This window comes from Ictidomys tridecemlineatus, chromosome 6, assembly GCF_052094955.1.
Source record: "Ictidomys tridecemlineatus isolate mIctTri1 chromosome 6, mIctTri1.hap1, whole genome shotgun sequence".
Taxonomy (NCBI): domain Eukaryota; kingdom Metazoa; phylum Chordata; class Mammalia; order Rodentia; family Sciuridae; genus Ictidomys; species Ictidomys tridecemlineatus.
The window spans coordinates 55,734,432-55,760,704 of record NC_135482.1 but is presented as its reverse complement, the minus strand read 5'-3'; the positions used below and the strand labels follow the sequence as shown (position 1 = coordinate 55,760,704).

Below are 26,273 nucleotides of genomic sequence, written 5' to 3'. Positions count from 1 at the left end.
CATGATGGAAGGGGTTGTGAGAAGAGTAATGCCCTCTGAGTGCCCAATGAACAATGGCAAGTTAAGGAGGCAGCTCCCATTCCCAGGTAGGTTTTTTAAACCTGCTTTTATTAATTAACTGTAAGTAATACAAATATTCCAAAAATATAAACAGACACTTAATGGCGTCCTACATTTCAAGTTTTTGAATACAACAAATTTATCAAATCATGAAGCAAGGTAGTCAGAATCCCATAGCCCAGTCACAGTGGGAAGCAGACCTCCCCTTCAAATGGCATCTTGAAAGGGGAATGTGGCAAACTTAGGGTAATTACAAGCAAAGAAGCTCATGGGCCAAAGAGAAGGGTCTGTTCCAGGAACAGGCCCCACAACGTTAAAGGAGGGGGGCAGACGGCTAGACCTTTGACCTCTCCCACAGTTGAATATGCAGATATTTACTGGCATTAAAAAAGAAAAAGGAAAAAGACAAAACTAAGTCCCCATTTCACAAAAAAGGTGACTTAAGGGCCACAGTGGTTAAATAACCAACTGAAGATCTGAAGGGAAAATAGGCTTACCTTTCTCATACACTTGGCCTGGCAGGAAAACTACATAAACAGCCATTCGTGGGGCTGCCCTACTAATGAGGCCTCCGAATAAGACAGGGAAAGTAGAATTGCATGGGATCCATTTCCCAGGGAATGACTGCCTTCAGACTCCCATGCTTTAGTATAAAGAAGCTTCTGGGCCACTGTTAAGAGGTGAGTTTACACATTTAAACATACAAAAAAAAAAAAAAAATCTTTGGGAGGCAGGAGAGGGAGCTAAATAGAAGGTCCCAAGTTAACTGAAGGCAAATTCACTCAACCTCTCTATTAAGGGACCCATGGGCCTACAGAGTGTCCCCTCTACAATGTGCAGAGTGAAAACCCTTACCTGACCCTTTACCAAACTGGTCCTGTGTCCAAAGCTCCCCCTATAAGAGGGACACGAACATCAGGCTTTTGATTTAGAAGCCCAATCAGAGAGACACACTGTGTCCCTGAAGAGGCACCTTAAAGAACTGAACCTGGCAGGGGGCAGATTCCTGGCATGGCTTGAGTTGGTGTGACACTAGGCACGGTGGCCTGGCCTGACTCCCAAATCCAGTTTCGACAGATAGTGGGATGAACTGGCTCCCTTCCAATCTTGCCCTCTTTCAAAAAATGAGTCTGCCTGATTTCTCTGCGGAATTGCAATCACTTGCTCTTAATGCACTGTGAAACTAGAAAGTGGATGGCAATGATGGCTTCAGGCTGGCTCTGGTTCACACCGATGTTCTGTTTAAGTCTGTTCAAGTTGCTTTTCTGGGAAAATAAAGAGGGGCAAGTGGAGATGGCATTTCTGTGGAAGGACTGTGTGTGGGCAAGAAAGTTCTATAAAGCAAGGCTTCATGCAGGACACTCTCCCCAAGCCAGCCTGGGCTTTGGTCATGGGTAATGCTCTAAGCACTCAGCTAAGTCTGAGAGAAAAGGGGGTGGGGAGTGGCACAGCCTCTTCCTCCATGTGAAAAAACATGGAGATTCAAAGGAGGGCAGAAAAGTTTCTTAAAATTCAATCGGCTTTGAGCCTCTTATTGCTTAAATAAGAAAAGCGTGGCTGGGTCAAATGGCAGAAGACCTGGCCACGGGTTAACCCTCAGGGTAGGGTTTTGGAAAGAGGCCTCTCCTGACACCAGGCAGGAGGCACTGAGGCCAGGGCCTGGATCTGAAGCCACAGCTCGCCTTAAGAGTCCAAGCTTCTACTTTCCATCAGAAGATGTCGTTCCTTACTAGCACCTGGAACACTCTTCCCCCTTAGTTGTGCCAGGACCCCAGAGGGATCTAGGAATGCTGCTGGGGGAAATGACCACATGAGCTTTGGGGGCCCTGTTCCATTCTGTGATGCTAAAAGACAAAGCCTCACAAACTTGGGACAAGGAGGGACAGTGGCGGCACTGGAATACTGCAAAAAGAAGCTAACCAGCCAGCTACCACTCAGAACCCTGAGCTGCTACTCCACCACCTGGCTTTCTTCAGATTGGTTAGTTTCTCAGGGTAGAACCAGTGTGGGGAAACTAAAAAGGAAAATAGGATGAGTCCTGAGTGGGCGGTGTCCCTGCACCTGAAGCAATTCACAAATGATTTATGACACCTGCCTCCAGAGAAAACAGAGATGGGGAAAGAAACTCATTCCCACTCCAGGGAGAAGGAGGGAAGAGAGGAGAGAACCCCACCCAGCCCCTGGGGAGGCCATGATTAAGGCAGTGATGCTGAGGTGAGGCCCTTTTAGGGGCCCCCTGTGCTCCCAATTACAGAAGCACTTCCCCTTTTCTGCCCTGGGGAAACTTCCATTTTGTGACCTTAAAAGCATTCATGATTAAGAACCTTTGAAAGCAAGAGACACCCAAAGTTCAGGAAGATGACAAATCAAATGACAAGACGACCCTTTCCCCTCAGTCCTGGAGACGCAGGAGTTCTAGGCCCAGGAGAGAAAGACGACAGCTAGGAAAGATGAAGGTTGGAACAGACAAAGCTTGGCATAAGACAGGCCCCAAGAGAGGACAACAGGAAAGAGCACTGCCCAAGCAATGGGAGGGGCTGGGACAGCTTAGAGAGTCCTTCCCAGCCTTTGAAATAGAAGTGCTTTTGCCAGCACCAACAGAGAATCCCTGAAGAGCAGACTTAGGAAAGCAGCTCAGCTGATCTACAAAGCCAAGGGGATGCACATTCATGCTTTGGGGGCTTATCTTTCCTGCGCCTCCAGCACTGCCCACATTCACCTCAGGCCCAGAACTGCAGCTTTGCCAGAAACAAACCAGGCCCAACTCTCCATGTTTAGAAAGAGAATTTTAAAATGGCGTCAAGAACGGAAATAAGTTATCTGTCCTCTTCCAGGGCAACGAGAAGACCTCCTTCCCCAGAGGATCAAGACTATGGCTAGGTGGTGAGGAAGGCAAGCCCAGTGCTTGAGCCTTGGGGAGACATAGAAAGGGCCCACGGCAGGCAGTCAGTTGGAGGGAAGCAGCTGGTGGGCCACAGGACCTGATGGTCGCGGGGATACTGGTTCTGGAAACAAGTTCTCATCTTCCCACAAATGGCATCTTTTTGTCTGCAGCAGCTGGTTGGAGAAAGTTTTTAGGAAGGAGTGTGCCTGGGGCATCCAAAGGCAGCCTCTGGCCCTTCCTTTCTCCTTGGCATGGGCCTTACAACACTAAGGGAAGGCCGTGGTTTGGCAATGGAGCCTGTGATAGTCTTCATCCCTGTAAAGCTCAGTGGCTCATATGGTGACAGGAGAAGAGATGAACTAACTTGGGAAGAGTCTTGATCTTTCAGCTTCTCCCCCACTGAAACACTGAATTATCCCAAGGCCACAGTTCACCGCAATACACACCTGCTTACATACACTCACTCACACTCACCACACTCACACACACACACATCTTGGAAACCCAACTCAGGAAGCAGGTAGCTCTGGATATCGTTGGTCTGATTTGCCCACTGGGCACCTAACCTGCCTTAAAGCTCTTTCCAATCAATTTTCCCTATTTCCAGGCCCCATTTGGTGAGGTGCCCCAGCTTCCGCTCAGTCTGTCAGGCTGATCAGAAAGGCACAGTGTAGCAAAGTCCCCTACTGGGATGGCCATTGCTTGGAAGCAGGAAGGCTAAGGGGCCCGTAGTTGCCCAAGGCTGGTGTAGACATCATCTGCTCCACTCAATTCTTCAAAGATTGGGATCAGGTTCAGCAACTCAGTATCTGCCATGTCATCAAACCAGGACTGCACAGGCACCTGGGCAGAAAAAAGGGAATGTCAATCTCCTGGCTACCACTTCTTCCCTTTCTCACCCTCGATCCCCTGCAGGCTATTGGGTTGGCCTGGGGTAGTGCGCTCCTTTGGTGAAGGCTTTGGTCCCCCAGCCCACACCCTCTCTCTCAAGCCCTACTTTGTACGCCTGTCTGGACCACTCACTGCATTCTCTGGGTGGAAGATGTAAGAAGCAGGCGAATTGTCCAGGATCAGAGTTTTCCTCAGGTCCCGCCCCAGGCGGCTGAGGTCCTTGACATAGCAGCCCTGATGGAACACACAGGACTCCCGGAACAGGCGGGCCCGGAACACCCCACACCGGTCTAGCAGGTCAGTCACAGGGTCGGCATACTGGAAGGAGAGGATGCCTTGGTTTAGATGCAGTTCTGGTACCCCTATGGCATCCTAAGGACCAGGAAGCAGCTGCTGGACCACACCTGTTCCTGTTCTTTCCTCCCCTTCTGCCCACAGGTACCTTGGCCAGGCTGGCAGTGAAGAGAACACATTCAAAGAGTTCCCCCATTCGTCTCAGGAACTCATCCACGTAAGGCCTCTTGAGCACATATACCTGAGGAGAAGCAGAGGGGCTTGTTGGAGATGCCCTCTGAGGCAGAAGCTGCATGTGTTGGTCTCCTTTGCCATGGACACAGAAAGTAGCAAACAGGTCAACTTCCCATCCCAGTCTCTTAGGCCAGTGGGCTGGAACCTTTTGCTCCCTCACTAGTATTCTGCTGGGTCAGTGGTCCCAACCTTAACCCAGCTCAGGAAGAAATGCATACACCATGTCCCAGGAGCCATCTCTGATTCCAGTGGTAGACTATCAGCTGCCTCCAGAAACAAGTAATCAAGAATAGGCCTCACAGATGGAAACAGCCTATCCTGGATTACTTGAATCCAGCCACAGCCTCTTTGGGAGCTTTCTGTCGTTGGTTCCAGCAGGACAGTCCATCCAGGTCCCCATCAGGCAAACCTCTGCCTTCACTTGGCTTCTCTGAACTTTTTTCTCCCTGATGACCACAGATACTGTGTCATGCTATAGCACCCTACTGCCCCCTTTTAAACTCACACCTACCAGGCATCCCAAACACCAGTATCAACCTTTAATGATCTTGCAGGGTTTTTAAAAAAAAATATTTATTTTTTTTAGTTTTTGGTGGATACAATATCTTTATTTTACATTTATATGGTGCTGAGGATTGAACCCAGCGCCTCATGCATGCCAGGTGAGCGCTCTACCACTGAGCCACAACCCAGTCCCAATCTTGCAGATTTTGCTCTAAAAGGTTCTTTGATTACAGGTTCCTCAACAGTCTGTGTCCTACTGCTTCCTGCTATCAGCCTACATAGCTGCTTCTAGAACTAAGTCCTCAAAGTCCTCTTATCCACACCACTCCTTAGCTTAAACAGTGCACACCTGCCCTAACTCCCTTCTAGAGCCGATACAATTTGGCCACCAACTCATTTGGCTCCTTTTAACTCTGCAAGAACCATCTCTTCCAAGAAGCCACAACTTTATTCTCATTAGTCTGCCAATTTTTCAACCTCCACAGTAAGCCCCTCCCTCTTCCTGGCTTTTTTTATCAAGCTTGATCTCTCCTTACCACTCTTTGCTCAAAATCCACCTTGGGTAGGTAGTCCATCCTCATTTTAATCTCACACATTGCCTTCATTTATTTTTTTATGTGGTACTGAAGATCAAACCCAGGGCATCACACGTGCTAGTGCTCTACCACTGAGCCACAAACTCAACCTAATCTCATCCCTTTTTTATTATTCATGACCTCCTCATTAATCAGGAGGTCACAGTATATATATGCTTGTTTCAAAGTATGCAAAATCCATGGAGAAAAAAGGAAGGCCTATCTCCATATCCTCAACTAGACTGTAAAGAGTTGCTGGGTTTGAAAGAGCCTCTTAGTTGGGGTGATGCGGAAATCTCCTTCTAATGGAGGTGGGACATGTGACAACCTATGGAAGCCTCAAAGCTCCTCTACTGTTTGACCAGGTCATGAAAACAAGTATATATAGGCTACCAGGTTCCAATGGCCTCTAATGTGAGGCCAACTGGCAGGCCTTCTGAGCAAGCATAAGGTCTTTCCCTACAAACTTCACATGATCCTCAACCCCATATAGAGCAGGTTATATAGGGCTGGAGCCTAGAGTCAAGTGTTCTTTGACAAATGTCTACAGAGCAGTTACTTGGGCAGCAACCAGTATAGGGACCTAAGGGGAGGGAAATAAGACAAGATTTCCAAGAGAATGAGATGCCTGGATTGGGGAGGAAGAAATTTACTAGCTCCTCACAGGTGGCATGGTATATGGGCCTTCCAGGCAGAGAACCACCACTACTGTTTCCTTGCCTGTATGAGGCAGACACACCAACTATTCAGGAATAGACACAAATGCAATAAATCCCAAAGTGTTGGCCACATGAGAAGTGGTGATTAATAAACAATAAATGTTACTATTACTAAATAATGTAAGTTGTTCTTTCAAATATCCTGGCTACAAAGACAAAAAAAGGGTGACAGTAGGGGCTGAAGGGTTTTTGTTTGTTTGTTTTAAGAGGACAAAGACTTGAGTGTCAAAGATACCAATAAAATAGGAGTAGCTAAGATTATAGAAAAGAGATCAATTGATAGAATAAAACCCTGAGTGGGGCAGAGGACCCCAGTGCAGGTGAAGCAGAAGGAAGATTCCCTACTGTCTGGTTGGGTGTAACCAGGCAGGCAACTTACCTGGTGAGTGGTCCCCTCAATCTCTACAGGCACTATGAAGTCAGCATTATTGATTGGCTGGAAGGTAGAAAAGTTAATAATATCAGCATGGTGAAAGAGACAGAAAGCCCCACCATATTCCTGGAACGGGTGGGGAGAAGCAGATCTTGGAAGACTCCAGGAAACTACTGCCAGCCCACAAAGGGTTCCTGCCTCAGTACTGGATGTCACATCCCCTTCTGGTTTTCCCTACTACTCAGTTCCCTCCTCAGCCAAATTGTGCCTGAGCTGAGAGTTACATGGCTTCCCTGGGTTAACAAGTATCCAGATAATAAATACAGGGGCAAGGCCAGAGCTGATTGAACCATGCTTTTATATCTCCCCTGTGTGGAGTCCTAGCAGCTATCTGTGCTATGTGGCTGGGGGCAGATCTGGCCTGTTGGCAGTGATTAGGGGGAATAACATCCTTAGATATCTGTGACACCAGAGTGGGCCTGGCCTCTACTTTCTGCTCACTTCTATCCTCACCTTTAGGCTGCCTCACAGCAATTGTTGTTAGACTCATGGACAGGCCCAAGATGGTGTAGGAAGAGCTTTAGATGTCAACTTACCTTAAAGGAGCTATGCACAAGGGTTTCATCCAGGTCAATGACCACACAGATCCTTCCTTGATCTTCCTCTGTCACCTCTGGGAGCAGGCAGGTGCCAGGGATCTAAAACCAGAGCCAGGATGCTGAGATGTACCCACCAGCAAAGCCCAAAAGTTCCCTGCTGCAGAACTGTGGGAAAAGCAGGGCTGTTTGTGGAACTGGAATCACCAACCCAGGACAGGCACCACTTAAAGGCAGAGAACAAAGGAGGTAGAGTTGAGTCCTTGGTTTTAGCTTCCCAGGGGGCCTAGTGTTTGACGTTGGAGGTGGCAACTAGGGCTAAAAACAGCAGGAAGAGGATGTGTAGCACCAGCTATCACCCAAACTTAATGGTGGGCTCTCAGCAAATATTTAGAATGAATGCTTTCTCAGCATAGGGAATAAGGGCATTGCCCCGCCCACCACTAGCCAGGGATCAGAGGCTTGGCCAGAGTCACATACCTGATAAAACTGGTACTGTAGACACTGAAGCAGATCCGACTAGGGGAGAGAAGAAGGTAGTCAGTGCCAACTCACCTACATCCAAACCACTGCTTCTGCCTCGTAAAGAACCAGACACCTAGAGGTTCTTCACATAACAACAGTGCCTTTTTAAAAGGATCTTGTCAAGGCCAGAGCTTCCTTTCCACATTAGACCTGATAAAGGATGGAGAAGACAGTGTCCCTGTTCTTGGCTGTCACTGCCTCTCAGCTGACAAAGTAAGAAACAAGGAACTTGAGTGGCTGATTCAGAGACATAAAGTTAGAGGCAGAACCAAATCCTGAACTCCTACTGTGGCTGTTTAGCCTCTTGCTTAGTCCTTAAACCCAGCCTCTCTTAGAAAACAGTTTCTATGCCTTCCATGGGGAGACAGGGGGCACATCAGGTGCCACAAAACATCAAAAAAGCCAATGTGAAGCAATTATGGGTACCCAAAATGTGAGTGAAGGGAGGTAGAATACAGAGATCAAAAGACACCCCCTCCCACCTTTTGCTTAATAAAAACATTATGCTGTAAAAATTGTTATAACTATTCTTAATGAAAACCTTGAAGAAAAAAATTAAAATCCCAGCATTTACAAAAATCAAGTATCGACATTTTAGTATGTTTTCTTCAAGTGTGTTTTAGCTATCTTTTTTCCATAATATTAATACTATATAATTTCACAACCTGCTTTTTCATTTAATGTTGCAACTCAATAGTTTTCCATGTTGTGAGACTCTTCAAAAAAATTAATTGCTTAGTAATACTGTCATGTTGCACTTCATGTAACCATTTCTCGCCATTGGATAATGAAATGATTTTTCACTGATAAACATGTCCTTTAATATGGTTATGATTTTTTTTTTTTTTTTTTTTTGGTGCTGGGGATCGAACCCAAGGCAAGCACTCTACCAACTGAGCTATATCCCCAGCCCTTTAGTGTGATTTTGAGAGAGAGAGAACAGCTAGACCTTGGTGTTTCACAGAGGTGCCACTGGCAGAATAATATGTGTTGGTCAGGGCTGGCTTCACCTTCAAAATTGTAGATACAATGCCTGTCGCTGAGGTGTGTGCCTGTAATCCAGCGGCTTGGGAGGCTGAGGCAGGAGGATCACGAGTTCAAAGCCAGCCTCAGCAAAACCAGGTGCTAAGCAACTCAGTGAGACCCTGTCTAACTGGGGATGTGGCTTAGTGATTGAGTGCCCCTGAGTTCAATCCCCAGTACCCTACCCGACCCCTGCCAAATTGTACACATATCAGGAAGGGTTATTAAGAGCATGGCAGAGCTGTCACTCTTTAATGAGAGCACCACCTAGAGGTCGCTGAGCTCCAGCTGAAGGACAAGGGGCGGGTAAGTTAAGGAGGCCTATCTACTATGGTTTATATGAAGCCGACTGCCTATAAGTCGACTGGTAGTAAAGCACCTAGGCAACAACTGGTTATAAGAGCCACTCCCAAGAGTATACCCTTTACAAGAGAGGCAAAGAAACCTCATTGTTACAGGGTAGTAAGGTGGCATTCCATGAAATTAGACATTATCAGAACTCCCCTTCCTATATCTGGTAAAATGCTCAGACTTCAAAACAGATCTGTGCTTCCAGAGTACAACTAATGGTAATTTGCAGGAGGCAAGTGAGGCTTATCTGGTTGGGTTTTTTGAAGACACCAATCTGTGTGCTATTCATGCCAAATGTGTGACAATTATGCCAAAAGACATCCAAGTAGCATGCTGCATACATGGGGAGTGTGTTTAAGAATCCATTGTGATGTGAAATTTCATTCTCAAAAAAAATAAAATAATATTTTTCTCACCTTCTTCCTGTAATAAAACCCCCATCCCCACCCCCGCCCGCAATGGGGTCAAAAAGCACCCACATAAATGACTGCAAGTGGAGAAATGGGGAACAGAAATCAAGTATTGGCAGTTTTTCCATTTTCATTTGTGTGAATTTTTAACATAGGGATGTAAAAGATTAAACCAAGTCAAAATGTTCCAGTGAATAAGTTTCAGTAGATCAACATTATAACAATTATAAATAAACCTGTTAGATTTTTTTTTCTGGGCAATGCTAGCATTTGGATTATTTTAAAACAAGTAAGATTCTTATTGATGGCAACTAAATGTTGTATCATTTTTATCATAAAGAAGATTCCATTCATTTTCTATGCTTTTCTAAGTGGGTGGTCCTATATGCAAATACATTTCTAATATTGTCTGTCTTCTGTGCTGTTCCTCTAAGTTGTTATTCAAATACACTAAACTATTTTAAAAAACACAACAGTGACAAAAAAAGAGCATGGCAAAATTTTAATTCCTTTGTTCCCTGCAAGTCAGGTAAAACTTGGAAGGCAGCTCTGCATAGTAGAAAACAACAAACATGGGCTTTATAGTCAGAGAGATCCGAGTTTGAATTCTGATATTACCACTGATTAGCTATAAACTCTTCTGGCACTACATACCCTCTAGTCTCAGTTTCTGTATCTTCAAAGTAGGAATCCCATGAATTCTCCAGAGTTGCTGTGTGGATCACACGAGACAATATATGCAAAGCACCTTGCAGGGGCCCTCAGAAACCAAAGGGGCATCTGGATGGCTCATGCCACAAACAGGAAGTAAGAGCAAGGAGATGGAAAGAGGGGGGTCTCTGAATCAGAGATCTTTGTAAACTCAAGCAAGGCTACTTTGTCCACTTGCTGTGGTCTGCAGGAGTCTCCACCAGCAGACCCTGCCTTACTTCATCACACCACGCTATCTAGCTACCTTGGCAATGGTGTTGGCTTCCTCCTTGTATGCAGCAAGCTCAGTTGAGGAGGTTGACTGGCCAACATGCTGGGCACGAAAACAGCAGAAAAGGGCGTTGAAGATGCTACGTCCTCGAGGCTTCTTAGGAGAAGACTTGGAGACCAGGCCTAAAGAGGAAAGAATGACAGAGGCATCAGCTATACAACATAGTCTCTGCCTGCATCCCTTCCAGTCTGTATGCCCCACCAAGCACACAGTATATGCCTGTTGAACAACCACATAGTTAACAGTGGAACATGCATATTTTTATTTCACCATTTTCTTTCTTTCTTTTTTTTTTCCTACCATTTTCTCTTTAAAGCAGAAAAGGCAGGAAACCTGTTTAGTTTGGACAACAGAAGACCCTGAGCTGCAGAAGATTTGTTATTCATTCTATGGGCAGCAGTGGAGGTGGAGGGAGATAAGCCAGGTATAGAGCCTAGATGTTCTGTTGCTCTGGTGACAACACACGAAGGTGCCCTCAAATTTAATTCTCGAAGATATAAATCCTCCCTGGCTAACAGCAGGTCCCAGCAGTACCATCTTAGACAAGGAAGTAACCTAGTTCCCTTTGAGTTAGTGGGAGCTGCATTCAGTTCAGTGTCATCTTCCCTAGATGCTGGGTACAAGGCAGCAGAACTGAGTCCAATTTGCATAAAAACTCCAGACTAGAAACTCACAAATGGCCAGAGCCCCAAGGAAGAAACATTTTTTTTTGTTTACACTCTTATCTCCGTCCAACATTACAGACACTTAAAAAAAATATATATATATATATATATATTTTTTTTTAATTGTAGTTGGACACAATACCTTTATCTTATTTATTTTTTATGTGGTGCTGGAGATTGAATCCAGGGCCTCGAATGTGCTAGACAAGCACTCCACCCCTGAGTCACAACCCCAGCCCCAAACACACATTTTTAATGCTCCCTCCCTTCAGAGATAAGGACCCTATTGGTAAAACATAGGTGGATTAAGCCCATGGGACAAGTGCACCCAACCCCTAGTCCGAGGGTGAGGCCTTTGCTTCTAGACTGCAGCTGCTTAGCCCTACTTTGGCAATTTGGGCTTTGGAAATAAGGCTTGGCAAAGCAGTCCCAGAAAGGCAAAGCAGAGACATTTTAAAAGCTATGGCATTATAGGATTGACCAGAAATGGATTTCAAAATATCTTTTGCAAGTTTCATTTTTCTTTAGATGAATTGTTCAGACAACTATTGTGCAACATTGGGGAGACACAATGGGTTCTGTGGTCAGGAGGTGGCGCTGCACAACCACTCTCAGAATGGTTCCCCGCCACAGGTCTCTCCCAGAGCCTGAGTGGAGACTGACCTAAGAAATTAAGCCCAAGCCATTCCAGTTTAAACAGAGGGCAAATGCCTATATGTCTTTGTGGGGGAAAGAAAAGCAAAGAGAATACACCAGTGAGGTTTCCATGTATTATTCCTCGGGAAGGTAATGTGGTGGAGGCCACTCAGGAGACACCTGGAGCTCCTACAGCACAGTTTAGTCCTCAGAGCCCTCACTGAAGTAGTCCTTGCACACATGGGTAATGGGAGAGCCAGTGACCCTGGAGAGGATGAGAGAAAACCAAACTTTCCAGGACCAAGGGGGAGGAAGTGGTCCTTATGTAATAGTCAAGGTAAATCAACACACTCAAAAGACAACAGATTCAGCTCCAACTCAAGAAAAAGGCAGATACTTCCCACAGGTGCAGCCTAGGCCTCTCCAGTTGGGTCCAGAGGTCTCTCCTTCCCCTTCCCTGATTAGGCCAGAGCCCTAGACGCTAGTAAGACCACTGGGGACCTTTTAGAAAACGACAGTCTTTCTAGCAATTAGCCCCAAAGCCTAGCTGTCATGCTTAAGCTCCTGGCCCTGAAAAACCAAGATTTTGGCCCGGGGGGGGGTTAGGGCTGGTAGGAGATTTTTTTTATAAAGATGTGCTGGAGAATTCTTCAAAACTCCTCTGATTCAGAGACCAAATTCAGAGCAGAGCTCAGTACTTACAGACACGTGAGATTCCTTGGACCCCACCCCCATACACACACTATTCTTATAAATCTATGTAGAAATCAGAGGGAAAGGGCAGCTTCCCCACCTGCCTGTTGGCCCACATTAAACTCCAAGTCCAGGAACTCAGGCAGACACCAACACAAAGCTCCAAGACCAAAGCTGAGCAGTTGCTTTTCCTTTGGTTTATGGTTTCTTCATGCAGAACCACAATTGGAGGCTTAACCCAGCACGTAGCCTTTCTTAAGAGGCCACACAGCCTGGGTCTTTCCTGAAGAGAGGCTGTCAGGAATGCACTCAGCATCTTAGTGACAGACACTGTGAAGACTGAGTAATCCTGAGAGGCAGCAGGGTGAAAGGGCCAGCTGGCTGGGGCCATGCAGAGGCTTCGCCTGTGCCCGCTGCGGGAGGCCCAACAGGCACAAGTGCCTTGGTCCTATACAGGGAGCTTGGATTCTGTGGAGAATGAGGGTCTTCTCAAAAACACAATATGACTGGGAGCCCCTGTGCCTCAGAGATCACAAATGTTCTGACCCTGGGGGCAGGCGCTCAAAGCAGAATACCCCAGGCCCACAACAGCAAGGTCAATACTCCCATCGTCCCTCACTCCCCCTCTGCTGTGGGCCTCTCTCCCCTCCTTTCTCCAGGCTGTCTATCCTCCTTACCTTTACAAACACCACTCCTGAGAATTCATCCAGGCCTGCTTCAGCCTCCCACAACATGGCTGCCTCCCCATAGGGCCTGCAAGAGCCTCAGCCCAGTACATTTGTCAGTCTCTGATCTCTATGTAGCAGGTGTGCAAAAACTTTTTGATTGGCTGTGTGAATAACTCAATTCAATTCTACAGAACTAGGACTTGGGAAACCTACTAGTTTGCAATAGCCCCAAAGAGCTGGAAACAAAAATGCCTTGAGCAAAGCGGCACTGAAGGAGCTAAGTACCAAATCGCTGGGTTTTTCTGGGCCTCAGTCACATTAACTGAGCACCCATGATGTGCCAGGCCTGTGCTGGACACCTGATATCATTGCCTGATATCACTACAAGTTCATTTAGAGGCACTAATGCCCCAATTTACAGAAGAAAAGCTGAAGCACTGACAGGTTAAATAACCAGCTCAAGGTCATGCAGGTGGTCTAACAGCAGAGCCAGGATTTGAAATCATAAATGCAGCTAAGACTCTTAACCATTACCCTGTAGGGCCTTTGACAGTTCCAAGAACATTGTGCACATTTACTCATGCAACAATTGGGAAATTTGGGAGCACTCTCAAGATCTTTTCTTGGGAACTTTTGCTCTATTCCTCTCTAGGATGGGCTGGGTTGGTGAAAAATCAGTTTGAGGTCCAGTCCCCTACTTTCTTGCATTCTCTTGGGCAGCTCATCAAAGGAACAGGGATAATGGTACAAGGCTCTGGGACTCCACTCCAAGGGAATCCATTCCCATTCCTTTTCTGTACCTGCTCTGACCAACAAATACTGAGGTGGGGATATGGGAAGGTGGAACCAGGAGCTTTGGCCCAAGACCCACTTTGTTCAGTGGGTTTGGAACCACTCACCCACAGAGTGGGATCTGAAAGTTGTGTCAAAGAGCCTTTCAGTGGCTCCTTTCAGCCATCACTCAGCATTGTGTCTCTGACATCTATGTGCAGGCCACTCACTCCCTAACCCCTCTGTATGATGAGGAGAGGCACCAGCCTCTCTACCCAGAAGGGAAACATTGGACACAAGGATTTACAGGCCTGAAGGGATTTTATTCCATATGGCTTTCCCAATGAGGGAAGGCAGGATCCAGTGGGTATCATGAAACTCTAGTCAGCTGCTCTCCCTCCTTCATCTCCCTGTTGCTACCCTCTTTGGGGACATTCAGTCCTTCTCCTGCCCAGCTGATAATGTGCATCTGTTCTCACTGCCCCAAATATCTGGTTTAGGGCTAGATGTCTAAAAGGAGCATCACCAACTTGATGAAGGAGCCAGCTCTGATGCAAGAAGAAAGTGGGCACTGTTGCTGAAGACATGGAAACCAAGCCACAAGCTTACTGCTGGAGCCTCCCTACGGAGCAGGATGTGGAAAACAGGGGGATGCAAGAGTTCTCCCTCTACTCTGATGACTGCCTGGGCTGAGGTCCAGGCTCTGCCAGTTACTAACTCAACCATACAGCCTCTTGGAGCCAAGTTTCCTCATCCATAAACTGGGATAACAGCAAGAACCTCACTCAGGACTGAAAGGATAAACAAAACAAGAGTGAGGCACTGTGCAAACTCTAAGACCAAATGCTATGTTTGGTTTAATTATTATCTAATTGGCAACATCCTGCGCCTCATTCATGGATCACTAATGGGTGACATCATGGGTCTTATTTCAGGGGACCAGCGACACTGAACTAGGAGCCCTCCCAATCCATTGTGTGGTTGAAGCCCAAGAATACAAGATGAGGGAGAACACTTGGAAACAATCATTATGAGCAGGTTTCAAAAAGTCAAAACAATCTCTATATGTTCTCCCAAATCCACCACAATTTGTGTCCCAGTATATAAGCCCCTGACTAGTACTCCATGAATGAGAGGAAAGGCTGTCCCATTTATTGTGAACACTGCTCTCTCCCTATATATCCCCTTCATTGCTTCAAGAAGAACCAGATAAGAACACTATTGATCTCTGCCTCAAAGAAGAATGTGTGTGGTGCACCAGTACATGCGCGTGCGTGCACACATAAACACACACACAGATGAATACCAGCCTTAATAGGACAACACTATTTTTAACCTTCTTTTGAAGGTCAGGTCCAGGTCCACATATCACTGTTGCCAACAACACAGCTTGGTATCCCAGCAAAGGAACTCCTCACAGGAAATCCGCTCAGGACTGGGCAGAAGGAAACCTCTCAAGCTATATTGGATTTTAGCAAGCCCATTCACATCCAAGTATACTTTCTTGGTTTACCCCCCTGAAGTATTTCCTTCCCCACTACTTCCCATCCCTCCACAGTGAAAGGTTTAGTCTGGCTATTGCTATAAAATGGCCTCTCTGAGGGGCCTCTCTCCTTAGCTATTGGAGGAAGCATTTGGAGCATTTCCGGCCCTTCTTGGCCAGCTGCCTGGGACCTGCGGCCAAGACACATCTGATTGGGGCTCCCCATGGAGAGGAGTCCTCCCAGGTTCTTGGCAAAGGACATCTGTGCCTTGGCTAAAGGCAGGAGCTAAAGTGCCAGGTGGATGGAAGGGCTTCTTAGACCAGCAGGTGAGTGGGCAGAGGGACAAAAGATGGTATAGTCATCTCACACAGAGAAAAGCCTGGAAACAACAGGGAAGATGGATGACCTCTTTCCCCCAAGCACTCTTCAGCTAACAGGCAAGCAGGGCCTCACTCAACTCAGGACCAGCTCCCATAGTTCTAAAAAAGTAGCTGTGACTGACTGCATGGATTTTTTTTTCTTTTCTTCCCTTTCCCTTTCCCCTTCCTCTTCCCCTTCCCTCCTTCTTTCCTTCCTTCTGCAGTTTAAGCTATACTGTTTGGTTCTTACCAGTACATTCTACACTAGTGCCTTCCCTGCAGTCAGCATTTGGGATAGTCCTGCTCCCTGAATATCTCCTTTCTAAGAAAGGACTTCTTTGAGACCTGGATCCTTAATGCTACCCGTGGAATGAGACTGGGGTCACAGGTCACATGCTACCATGCCTCTTGTCTTTTTCCTGTACCTTTTAGCAATCTGGTCTCTGATCTTCTTTAGGGACATTCTCTCAAAGATTTACTTTTGGGAGGAGGGGACCCTGGCAACTTTTAAAGCATGATCAACATATTCTGGGGCTGGGATGTGGCTCAAGCGGTAGCACGCTCGCCTAGCATGCGTGGGGCCCGGGTTCGATCCTCAGCAGTACCACATACCAACAAAGATGTTGTGTCCGCCGAGAACTAAGAAAAAATAAATAAATGTTAAAATTCTCTCTCTCTGTCCCCCTCTCTCACTCTCTCTTAAAAAAAACAAACAAACAAACAAAAAAAAACATATTCTGTTGATTTCAGAATTGGCTCAAAATGATTTACTGGCAAAACAGTCTCCTGAGCAGCTTCAACATTCTTTGAAAATGTACTGGTGTAGAGTCCCCAGAAAGTAGGGGACCCTCAACAGAGGAGGAATTTTCTCACAGATATGTCAACAGCAGGCTCAGCCTTCTAGCTCCGATTCAGAGGAGTCCTAAGGAATGTTCTAAGATGTCACCCAAGAAAACTTTAAGGGCTGGTAGGGTGGGCATGCTGGTGTATGCCTGTAATTCCAGCTACGTGGAAGGCTGAGGCAGGAGGATCCCAATCAAGGTCAGCCTGGGCAACTCAGTGAGGCCTTATTTCAAAATCTAAAAAAGGGCTGGAGATGTAGTTCTCACAGAGGGGGGGAAGGGGGTGAGAAAAAAATAAAACTCCAAGGGTTAGATCTTACCTCTGCCTCTGAGGATACCCCAGCCCACGCAGCACCAGCTAGAGCAGGGGCAATATTGTAAGGGATTAGAATCAGCCATCTTGAGCCTGTCTTCTCCTGAGGAGGTGCTAAGCAGGTTCCTGGGGACTAACAGAAACCTGTTACACAGGGTACAACAAACACCCTTATGGTGGCTGTTTCAATTCCTGCCTTGACTCTCTGCCCCGACTCTTGGAATGCTTTAGTCAAAAACCAAGAAGAAACCAGTGCCTCTTTCTCCTCCAGCTATAAACCTTCTTTAGGTTACATGATGGTGAGATGGAAAGAGAACAGACACAGGCAAGTAAGGGTACCCTCTGACTGGTGAACAAAAGAGTGGCTCTGCAGGCGCCGCTCAGAAGTAGAACACTTGACTAGCAAGTATGACATCCATCCCCACCCAGCATCGAAACACACACAAAACAAACAAAAAACCCCTCAGCCTTGCCATGCATAAGCAATGTAGCCAGGGCCTCAGTTTCTTTATCTGTAAAATGAAGATGCCTGTATCTCAGAGCATGAGAGTTATAGGAACTCAGGGAGTGTCCTAGCACTATTAAAAATCTTCCTCCTCAGTGTCAGCTGCTAGTATTAAGAACAAAGCACTTTCATACTCTTATCTCAATTTCAATCTCAAAATGTTCACACTTAAAGGGTCCATAGAGATTTTTTGTAGCTCATTTCAGAGGTCATGCAGAAGTAGTGACAGGACCAAGTGTGGGAAATGAGCCTCCACCAAAATCATTTTCTCTCTCTCCTTCTCTCTCACGCACACAGACACTGAGATTGGCCAACAAATTCCTTCTTCATGTGGTAGGCCTCTGTAGGACTAAGAAGAGTGTGCCATGCTAGGAGTGTGCCAAGGAAGCATCTACCTCCATGGACACTCACCTGCTCCTCCCAACAATCCTCAGCTTCACCTAGGTCCAGACAACCAGTAAAGCTGTGTCCACTTGAGAGAGCACTGAGCTGGAAGTCCGGAAACCTGGCTTATGCCCCAGTGTGACTTCTAAGCTGCTCTAGGGTTGTTCCTGCACAGGCCAATGGGAAGAGGTCTCCCCGACCTTGTCCTTTATAAGGTGGCTTCAGATCACCTGGGGTGTGAGGTCAAGCGCACTTCAAAAAGTGGAATGCCAATGCAAATAAAAGGCTTGTGGGGCTGGTTAAGGTTGGACTCCTTAGTGAAGAGTCTGGGTGACTGCAGGGTTATGTCCTCAGGCAAAGGTCTTCCCTTCATCTGTCAAGTAATTGCTACCTCATAAGGTTGTTATGAGGATTAAGTGAGGTACTAGATACAAAATTCTAGAAAATTCAGTGTCTTGCCCAGGGTAAATACTCTATAAATATTGGTTGTGATCCTTACTGGGTAAGTAAAGATCATTACACTATCTATTCACTCAGAAAACTTTAGGACTCTCTTTGAGGAACACAGGATCTTTAACAAACAGTAAAACTCAGCCCCCAAGGGGAATCTTCCTCCTCAGGGCTGAACAGGCAGTTGAAGCTACTGCTGTGCTTACCTGGCTCTTCTCCGAGGACACCTGTCAGAATCACAGGGAGCATTTGGAACACATGCATGCCTGGCCCACCTGTCATGCTCTGATGATTCAGTAAGTCTCAGGTGGGGGTCAGTAATTTTAGCAAGTGGCACAAGAGTTTCTGATGTATGTCCCTGGCTGAGTGTCAGTGTCTAAAAGTTGCCAAGGGTCTTCAACCAGCCCTTCCAGGACTGGAACATGATTCAGCTGAAGTCCTGTTGGCCCCCTCTCCACCATATCTGAGGGCTTAGAGTATCTTCAGGTCTCAAAGAACCCATGTCCAGGTCTGGTTTGCCTTTCTAGGGTCGCTTGTTCTATTCCATACACAAATCAAAAGATCTGAGCCTGCTCTCCCTGCAGATCCCTGTTGCTGTGGGAAGGACCCCACCCTATTCTGCTATGGAAACAGAAGAGCTGGATTACACTGTCCCTTCCCATAAGCTTGTGTTATGCAATTTATGACTCTCCATAAGTCTGCTTGGTTTTCACTGGGGTTGGGACCATGTCTGTTCCCTGGAAACAGGGCAGGTGGGAAAGAGAAAATTTGATAGGATGGAAGAGCTATGTCAAGAGAAAGAAGAGAGTCAAATGTGGTACTGCATGCCTGTAATCCCAGTCACTTGGGAGGTTCAGGCAGGAGGAATACAAGTTAGAAACTCTGTTTCAAAAAAAATTTTAAAGGGTCTAGGGAAGTAGCTCAGTGGTAGAGTGCCCTGGGTTCAATCTCCAATAGAGAGAGAGAGAGAAAGAGAGAGAGAGAGAGAGAGAGAGAGAGAGAGAGAGAGAGAGAGAGAGATACAGATTAAGAGCAAAGCCTGTTTGGGGGTGGGAGAGGGGATGGGCTTAAGAGCTCCTGGGAGAGAAAGGAAACATCAGCTAACCAATAACACAAGAATTGCACACCTCCAGCCCAGAGGGAGACTGTGGTGCCCACTAGAATACTCATTGTGCAGTAACAGATCCTGGTGCAGCACATCCAGACCTTAAGGGTTAGGCACTTTGCTGACAAAGAAACTGCATTTTAGTTGATTTCTGGTCCAGAGAGGCTTCCAGTTCTAAGAAATCAACTTCTCCACTTTGATTTCTACTAGTTCTTTCATAAGATTTGCATGTTAACATGCTCATCTAAGTCCCAATTGGGAACTATCCCCCACTTCAGAAGAGGGAAAGAATTATGTCAGAGCCACACCCCATATTTACCCACCCCCCACAAGTGAATTAATTTCCAAGCTTCCCAGATCTGGCCAGGCTGAGACAGAATGAAAAGCAATTTAATGCTACTTTGTGCTCTCTCAATGTTCTACCTCCAAACCAAGGCTGCGAAGGCATAGTTTAAGAATATCTATTTCTGGGGCTGGGGATGTGGCTCAAGCGGTAGCGCGCTCGCCTGGCATGCGTGCGGCCCGGGTTCGATCCTCAGCACCACATACCAACAAAGATGTTGTGTCCACCGAGAACTAAATAAATAAATATTAAAAAAAAAAAGAATATCTATTTCTCTTCAAAACCTGTTTCTTTTCCCATCTTGTTATTAAGATTCCTTAAAAGAATCTGAATTTCTCAGAGCTCATTAACTCTCAAAGCAAATGCAAACTGTAAGAGAATGTGGCACATTGTCCTCTTGAGTATTGTTATAGCCATCCTTGGGAGGTCCCACAACTGCCATGAAGGTTTAGTTAAGACTTCAGAGACTTATTCGAGGCATATTACTCCCTGGCCTCCTCCTAGATGCCCAGGCACTAGACAGAATGGCTGAAGTCCCAAGGTATAAGTGCTACTCAAGGCACGTGCAGATACAATCCCATTCCGAGCCACAGTAATATAAAGAAGGGGTCTGTGCAGGAAGGCTATGTGTAAGCCTTAGAGGTTGATTCTTCCAGAAGGCCCAAACCCCCACATTAGTGTACCCTCTGAATTGTATCCCCCACAGCAGTAATCCACATGACTGCTGTTTAACCTATGTGTCCTTGGAATGGAAAGAGAATAGTGTGGCAGTCTAGTTACATTAAAAAAAGGGACATTAACATTTATTAATCATTTACTAAGTGCTGGCATTATAGAAAGATAGATATTATTATTCCTATTTTACAGATAAGTTGCTTGGAATACTAAAGTAATTTGTCAAATCTCACTGTGAATAGGTAGAACAGTATTTGAACCCAGGCCTGAACCAACTGGGACAATTATTCCCAATAACAGTGAACACTTTTTTTTTTACTGCCTCTGCACATTACCTTGATACCATTTTGCCCAATCCAAGACTCAAACTTCCCAAGGTGTAAATAAGAAACAAATACCCAAAAGCTAGGAGGAAGAGAGTTGAGGAAGAAAAGTGAAGAGAAACTGTATGTACACGTACATACGTACGTACACACACACACACACACACACACACACACACACACACACAGCCTGTATATTTGTATATTGTCTTTCCCATATTTAAGAGTATTTCTATTAATTCTCCACAGAGAGGTTGGGAACATGGATTCCACCTGGGCTAGGAATGTGACTTCTATAGTATTTACCATTTTAACAAATCCACACTAAATTATTTGGGAATTCCACAAAAAAGAAACAATCACTTCATTTTTTTTTTTTTTAAACTTTTCTCAAGTTGTCTCTAGCTCAGAGGGAGGAGACAGGAATACCACCACCTGTGCCACTCCCCTGAGGAATTTTTCACAGAAATTCCCAAGTCCTGCTCAGTGACTCTAAATTACCTGGGAAGCTCCAGCTCTGAATGTTGAGCATTTACAAACTTATAAACTTTGTTGCTGAGTTAGGAACACTCTCCTAACTCAGCAAACACAAGCTGAAATAGCCACAAAGGCCCCACCAAAGTGGAGAAAAAAGCTCCAAAGGAGAAACAGGGGTAAGCCTCAGTGGCCTCTGGACTTTAGAAAAGACCAAGGCTGGACTGGAGAGAGGAGAAAGCATAAGCATACACCCTGGCCCTGCAGCTCAGCCAAGGAGCACCCCACCCACAGAGCCAGCTGAGGAAGAAGGGCCAGCAAGACTCCTTTTTCCGCTTTCCAAATTAAGGGCTTAGCTACCTCTATGGCAAAAGGTGTTTCGACAGTTTCTTGAGTGAATAAGGCAGAATTTCTCCCTTCTGTGGAGAAAGCAGGAGCTAGAAAAACTTGCTGCCATCCCAATTTTTAGGGATGTCAGAGTCTGAGAGGAAGTCTTACCATTATCTATCAGAACATGCCTAGTTTCACATGTGAGAATCCAAAGGTTCATCATCCCTCCCAGAGAAGGGGCATCATCAGGTCTCTCCCACAAGAAAGTATCTCTGACTCCACCCACTCCCCAGGGCTGCAGGTCACTGAGCTGGGGAAGAGGCTGCCTACCTTTTATTTCACACTGGTAGGTCACAGCATGGGCCCCAATCCCTTGGCTTTTCCCCATCAAAGCACAAAACCTACAGCACAACCTCCCAGTAAGGGGGTGACACACTCCTATGGGGCTGCAATAAGTGGCCATTCTTGCCAAACTGATATTAACTTTTCTCTTTTATTTTTGATGTTATACACAATCCTGTCCTTGCTGTACCAGGAAGCCATTTCATCCATCTGTCTGGGAAGATGATCCAATTTTGGTGCTTTTATCATCGAAGCTTTCAGAACTTTGTTCTACTTCCCCTACTGTAATTACCTTTGAATCATCAACACACCCAGACAGCCTTAAAGCTCAGAGAGGAGAATGCTAAAACTGAAGGGGGGAAAAAACTGCAATGGAAAACAACTTCGCTAAAAAGCTACTCAAGCTAAGAGCAATTTGTTTCTTTCCAGAAATTTACTTAATAAACTGCCTCACACTCCTTCTAAGCAGGGCTTGGGGATGGGATATGGTGGAGAGGGAGGAGGGTAGGAACTCTTCAAGGAGCTAATTAAAACATTTGCCCCCTCAGCCTAGTTTTGGTTTTAAGATGCAGTACTGTTTGTAAATGATGTGGGACTCAAAAAAGTTGGCTTGGTGGTTGCTGGGTGCCCAAGCAGTTCAGAAAAGAGGTATGCCTTCTCTGGAATGCAGTCAAATTTCATTGGGAGGGGAGGGTGAGACCCAGTGTTGGCTTCAGAATTCAGATTCTTCCAGGGATAAGTCTGAAGGACAAACCACACACACACACAAAGAAAATAAATACGTAACTCTAAGACAATCCAACCAACACCAGCAACTTGACACTGTCAAGGAGCCAGCTGCTTTGCTTTCTGCTGTTATCTGGCCTGCCACTTGCCCTGGTGGATGAAACTTCCAGCTCTGCTTTGTAAGATCCCACTTCACAGTTCAGCTTTCCCTCCTCTTGGTGTGGCCCCACCATCCAGGGAGCACAGGAGAGAAGGATCAAGGAGGAAGCACAGGGTTGTTCTTCCTGGCTTCTCACCACAGCCCCATTTTGTATCCTTCCACATCCAGCTTTCTTCACTGCTGGCTAGTGTTTAGGGTCCTTTCCTGGGGATGAAGCTGGGGAGAGTGGGAAGAGTCTGGCAGTGAATCATAAACACAGGAAGCCTCCCCTTTTAGGCTCAGCACAGCAGAGCAGCCAGCAGAAACGGTGAATTTGCTGTCTGGGTCACACAGCCAGATCTGTGATACAGCCAGGAGAGCAGGGATCCTGGCAACGCCAAGGTCAGGGAGGCAGGGGCCTTCTTGGGGTTGGGGATCCGAGTAGGCAAGGCTCCGTTCTTTCTCGGGATAGGCTTATTTAAAGGGCCAGAGAGGCGAGAAGCAAACAGTGCCCCTCCCCCTCCACTAAGGGAATTCCAAGAGGCTGACACACCATCCCAGCTGCTCTGCCTTTAGGCAAGTTGGGGGGAGCTCCATGGGAACACGAACCCCGAGAATAGGTGAACTGCTGATTACCGTTGCCAAACAGGGATGTGGATCGACACCACCAAGGCCCTGCACCTGGCTGCCCACCAGCCTCTAGGCCTCATTTTAGCACGGGTCCTTCATGCCCTGTTGGAGGGGGGTTGGAGGGTAGGAATGCTCCGGTCTGGTCCCTAGAGCGTGCTCTCTCCTCAGTCTCAAGGCCAGGTGGCCCCAGTCCTTGGAGTTCTCCAGAAAAAGGCGACACTAATTCTTACTCCCCACGGAAATTCTACCCATTATTTTGGACACATTCCTCGAGGCCAGAACAACATGGGGGAAGGGGAGAGTTTCAGGACTCTCACTGTGACCAAACAGCTAGTCCATCCTCGCGTCCCAACCTTCACCTCGCCCCGGCAAAAGGCCGACGAGGCCTCACTCTGCTGGCGTCCCCAAGCCCACCCACCAAAATCCCCCTTGCTTCTCCACTTGACCCTCAGGAAGGCAAAGGTAGAGAACCCACAGAGAACTCGCACTTTTTCGCTGCGCGATTCAGAAACACGCCGGGTCTGATGCCATCCGGCGAATTATGTAACCAGGGACACCGCTCCCGGGCTAAACAAACGCGGCTCTGTGAGCAGCCGCGGCCCCGGGGGAGCGCACCGGGGCAGGGAGGGGCTTCGGCCGGGCCTCGAGTCGGGCTTGTTTGCTCAGCAAAACCGGAGGGGGCAGCCGTGCAAGAGCCCTGGGCCACCTTGGTCCCGGGCCCGGCGCAGAGCCGTGAGCTGGCTAAGTCTGGTCCACCAGGGCCCGGGCCCCTCCCCCATCACGGCCGCCCCCGCCTCCAGACGGTGAACTTGGTCCCAAGTCCCACCGGACGCAGTCAACGCCTGCTGTCCGAGAGACCTAAAGCTTGGGGGACCTGGAAAGTGATGAACTAGAGTGCCGGCTCCATTCCAGCTTGGGACCCCTCTATCCCTCCTCACCCTTTCCTTTGGTGCTGGGGCAGCTGCGCGCAGCGCTGCAGGAAAGTGACTACCCGCCCCCCTCCTCCGCCTCAACTCTGGAGGGGGCGGACGTGGTGGGCTAGAGCTTGGAGCTCTACCTCTCCGTCTCTGCCCCAGGGGGAGGGTTGCAGGACGCGGTGACAGCTGCGCGATGACACCCCTCCCCCTTGGGTGCGGGGAGCTCGGGCCCTGCGTGGCCCCCACCCGGTCTGAGTGCGGACCAGGACGTGGGGGCAGATGAACCCGGGTGTCAGGTTGGAATCACCCGTCCTGAGCCCCAAGAGGTCAGGGGCCGAGACGCGGGTTCCGAGATGTGCTAGCCCCCTCCCCGACCGGGGGCGACTCAAAGTTTTGGGAAGTTGCTACCCCTACCTTGCTTGGTGAGCACCAGGGCGTCTTCCCTCCGCGCCTGGGTGATGATGGAGCCGTGTTCCATCTAACAATTCCGCGGGCCCGGGCTGGCTGGGCGGGAGGACCGGCGGGCGCGCAGGCTGGGCTGGGCTGGGGGGCCTGGGCGGGGGCCCGCTCCGGCTCCCGAGACTCCGATTCCCACAGCTGTTCACATCCCCCCTCTCGTTTCCTCCCCGGGCCGGGAAGGGAGGAGGCCTGTACCGAGGGCGGGCGGCCCGGGCAGTGGCTCCCCCGGGTGCCCCCGGCCCCGATCCCCCGGTGGCAGCTCCGGGCTCCTCAGTTTGGGTCCAACATGGAGAATCCGGAGCGAAAACAAGAGGAGGAAATGGGACACGGGGCGGTTTCCAGGCTCCCCCCTCCCCTCCGTACTCCAGATAAACAACCCGCGGCTGCAGCGCCCACCCCCGCGCGACTCCCGGATCTTGACCCGGTCTCTCCACGGTCTGCCGGCGCTTCCCACTCCAGGCCAGAGTCCTAGGCCCGGGGACCCTCCACCTGTAAGCGGCCTGGACTGCGAACGGTCCGGAGCTTTGCTATTTTGTTACCGAAAAAGCGAATCCCCGAGGGGGGTGGGGTGGCGGGCGGGCAGGCTGGCGGGGGAGACTTGAAACCGCTCCGGCGTTCCGATTGGTCCTCTCGGAGAAAAGGGGCGTGCCCCCTCTTTACTATGCGGTGCGAAGACCCAACAACATTCCAATCGCTACGGCCACGCCCCCGGGCCACTCCCCCCTCGCCCGGCTGCGGCCTCCCAGTCTCCTCGGCCACACCCCCTTGCCAACTACTTAAAAGGCCACTCCAAAGCTCACGTTTCCCTGCTAGGTGCTGGGGTGTTCTTGTCACTGCTGTTCTCTCAAGAAGAAGAAGGGCTAGACGAGAAGCCTAACCTGGGACGGGCTATGGTAGCAGAGGTCTGGAGCAGTTAACCTACTTCCTGCTTAACCCTGCTTAGTACCCACTGATTCACACAAAAGAGTACAACCATCAAATTCCGAAAGGGATGGGGAGCAGGTGAGGACCTAGTACTCTAGAGTGTCATAGCTGGAACTGGCCTTAGGACTGTGTGACCTCCATATTTAAAATGAGACCTGAAGTGCAGGGCTTTACTCAGCCATTCACTTGTTCCTATTCAGGCACCCCATCCTCCCAATCTATTCCCCTTCCAATTGCCTTATCCTCAGCTGAATAGAGGTCTCTTAAAGGAGGAGCTTCAACCCTGTGGGCTCAGGCTGCCCAATCTCCTTGCTTTTCAGACCCCAGGATACCCTCCTAGGGTACTCTCTTGGACTTACTTTAAACTTTCAGGAGATCCTTGCCTAAGGTTGTAGCAAGGGATTTCCATTGGTCTCCAAAAAGGTAGGTTTCAGCTCAAAATCAGGTCTTTTTCAGTTACCTACATCTCTCTACAGGTGACATGGACTGTCTTGGAAGGAAGGGAGCTAGCTGTTCAAGGTGGGCAAGTCTGGGGTAGAGTAAGCTTGCAATGAATGACTTCTGACCTACTTCAAACCCTAATGTGCCTAATTCAGTGGAACTCATCCTGCCAGTGAAGGGGCTTCCAGAAGAGTTGGGACTTGTCTATTCTCTGGGAATTGGGCATGTTTGTTGACTTTCATGCTAAAGTTCTT

At 47.9% G+C, this 26,273-nt stretch overlaps 1 protein-coding gene across 1 annotated transcript; it reads right to left on the bottom strand.

The window, feature by feature from the left end:
- Positions 1-87: 87 nt before the first annotated feature.
- Ctdsp2 (CTD small phosphatase 2) lies at positions 88-25,215 on the bottom strand. The gene is made up of 8 exons (XM_005335707.4): positions 24,610-25,215; positions 10,395-10,543; positions 7,611-7,649; positions 7,131-7,232; positions 6,541-6,597; positions 4,278-4,370; positions 3,968-4,153; positions 88-3,787 (listed from the first exon to the last, which is right to left on the bottom strand). Exons 1-8 carry the CDS (start codon positions 24,671-24,673, stop codon positions 3,662-3,664), a joined length of 816 nt encoding a protein of 271 aa, XP_005335764.1. The 5' UTR covers positions 24,674-25,215; the 3' UTR covers positions 88-3,661.
- Between the last annotated feature and the right edge of the window lie 1,058 nt (positions 25,216-26,273).

Coding starts and splice junctions, on each gene's coding strand:
- Ctdsp2 (XM_005335707.4), bottom strand. CDS start 24,673: ATGGAACACGGCTCCATCATCACCCAGGCGCGGAGGGAAGACGCCCTG. Junction 7,650..10,394: donor AAGCCAACACCATTGCCAAG/GTAGCTAGATAG, acceptor TCTCTCCCCTAG/TCGGATCTGCTTCAGTGTCT. Junction 3,788..3,967: donor TCTTCCACCCAGAGAATGCA/GTGAGTGGTCCA, acceptor TTTTCTGCCCAG/GTGCCTGTGCAGTCCTGGTT.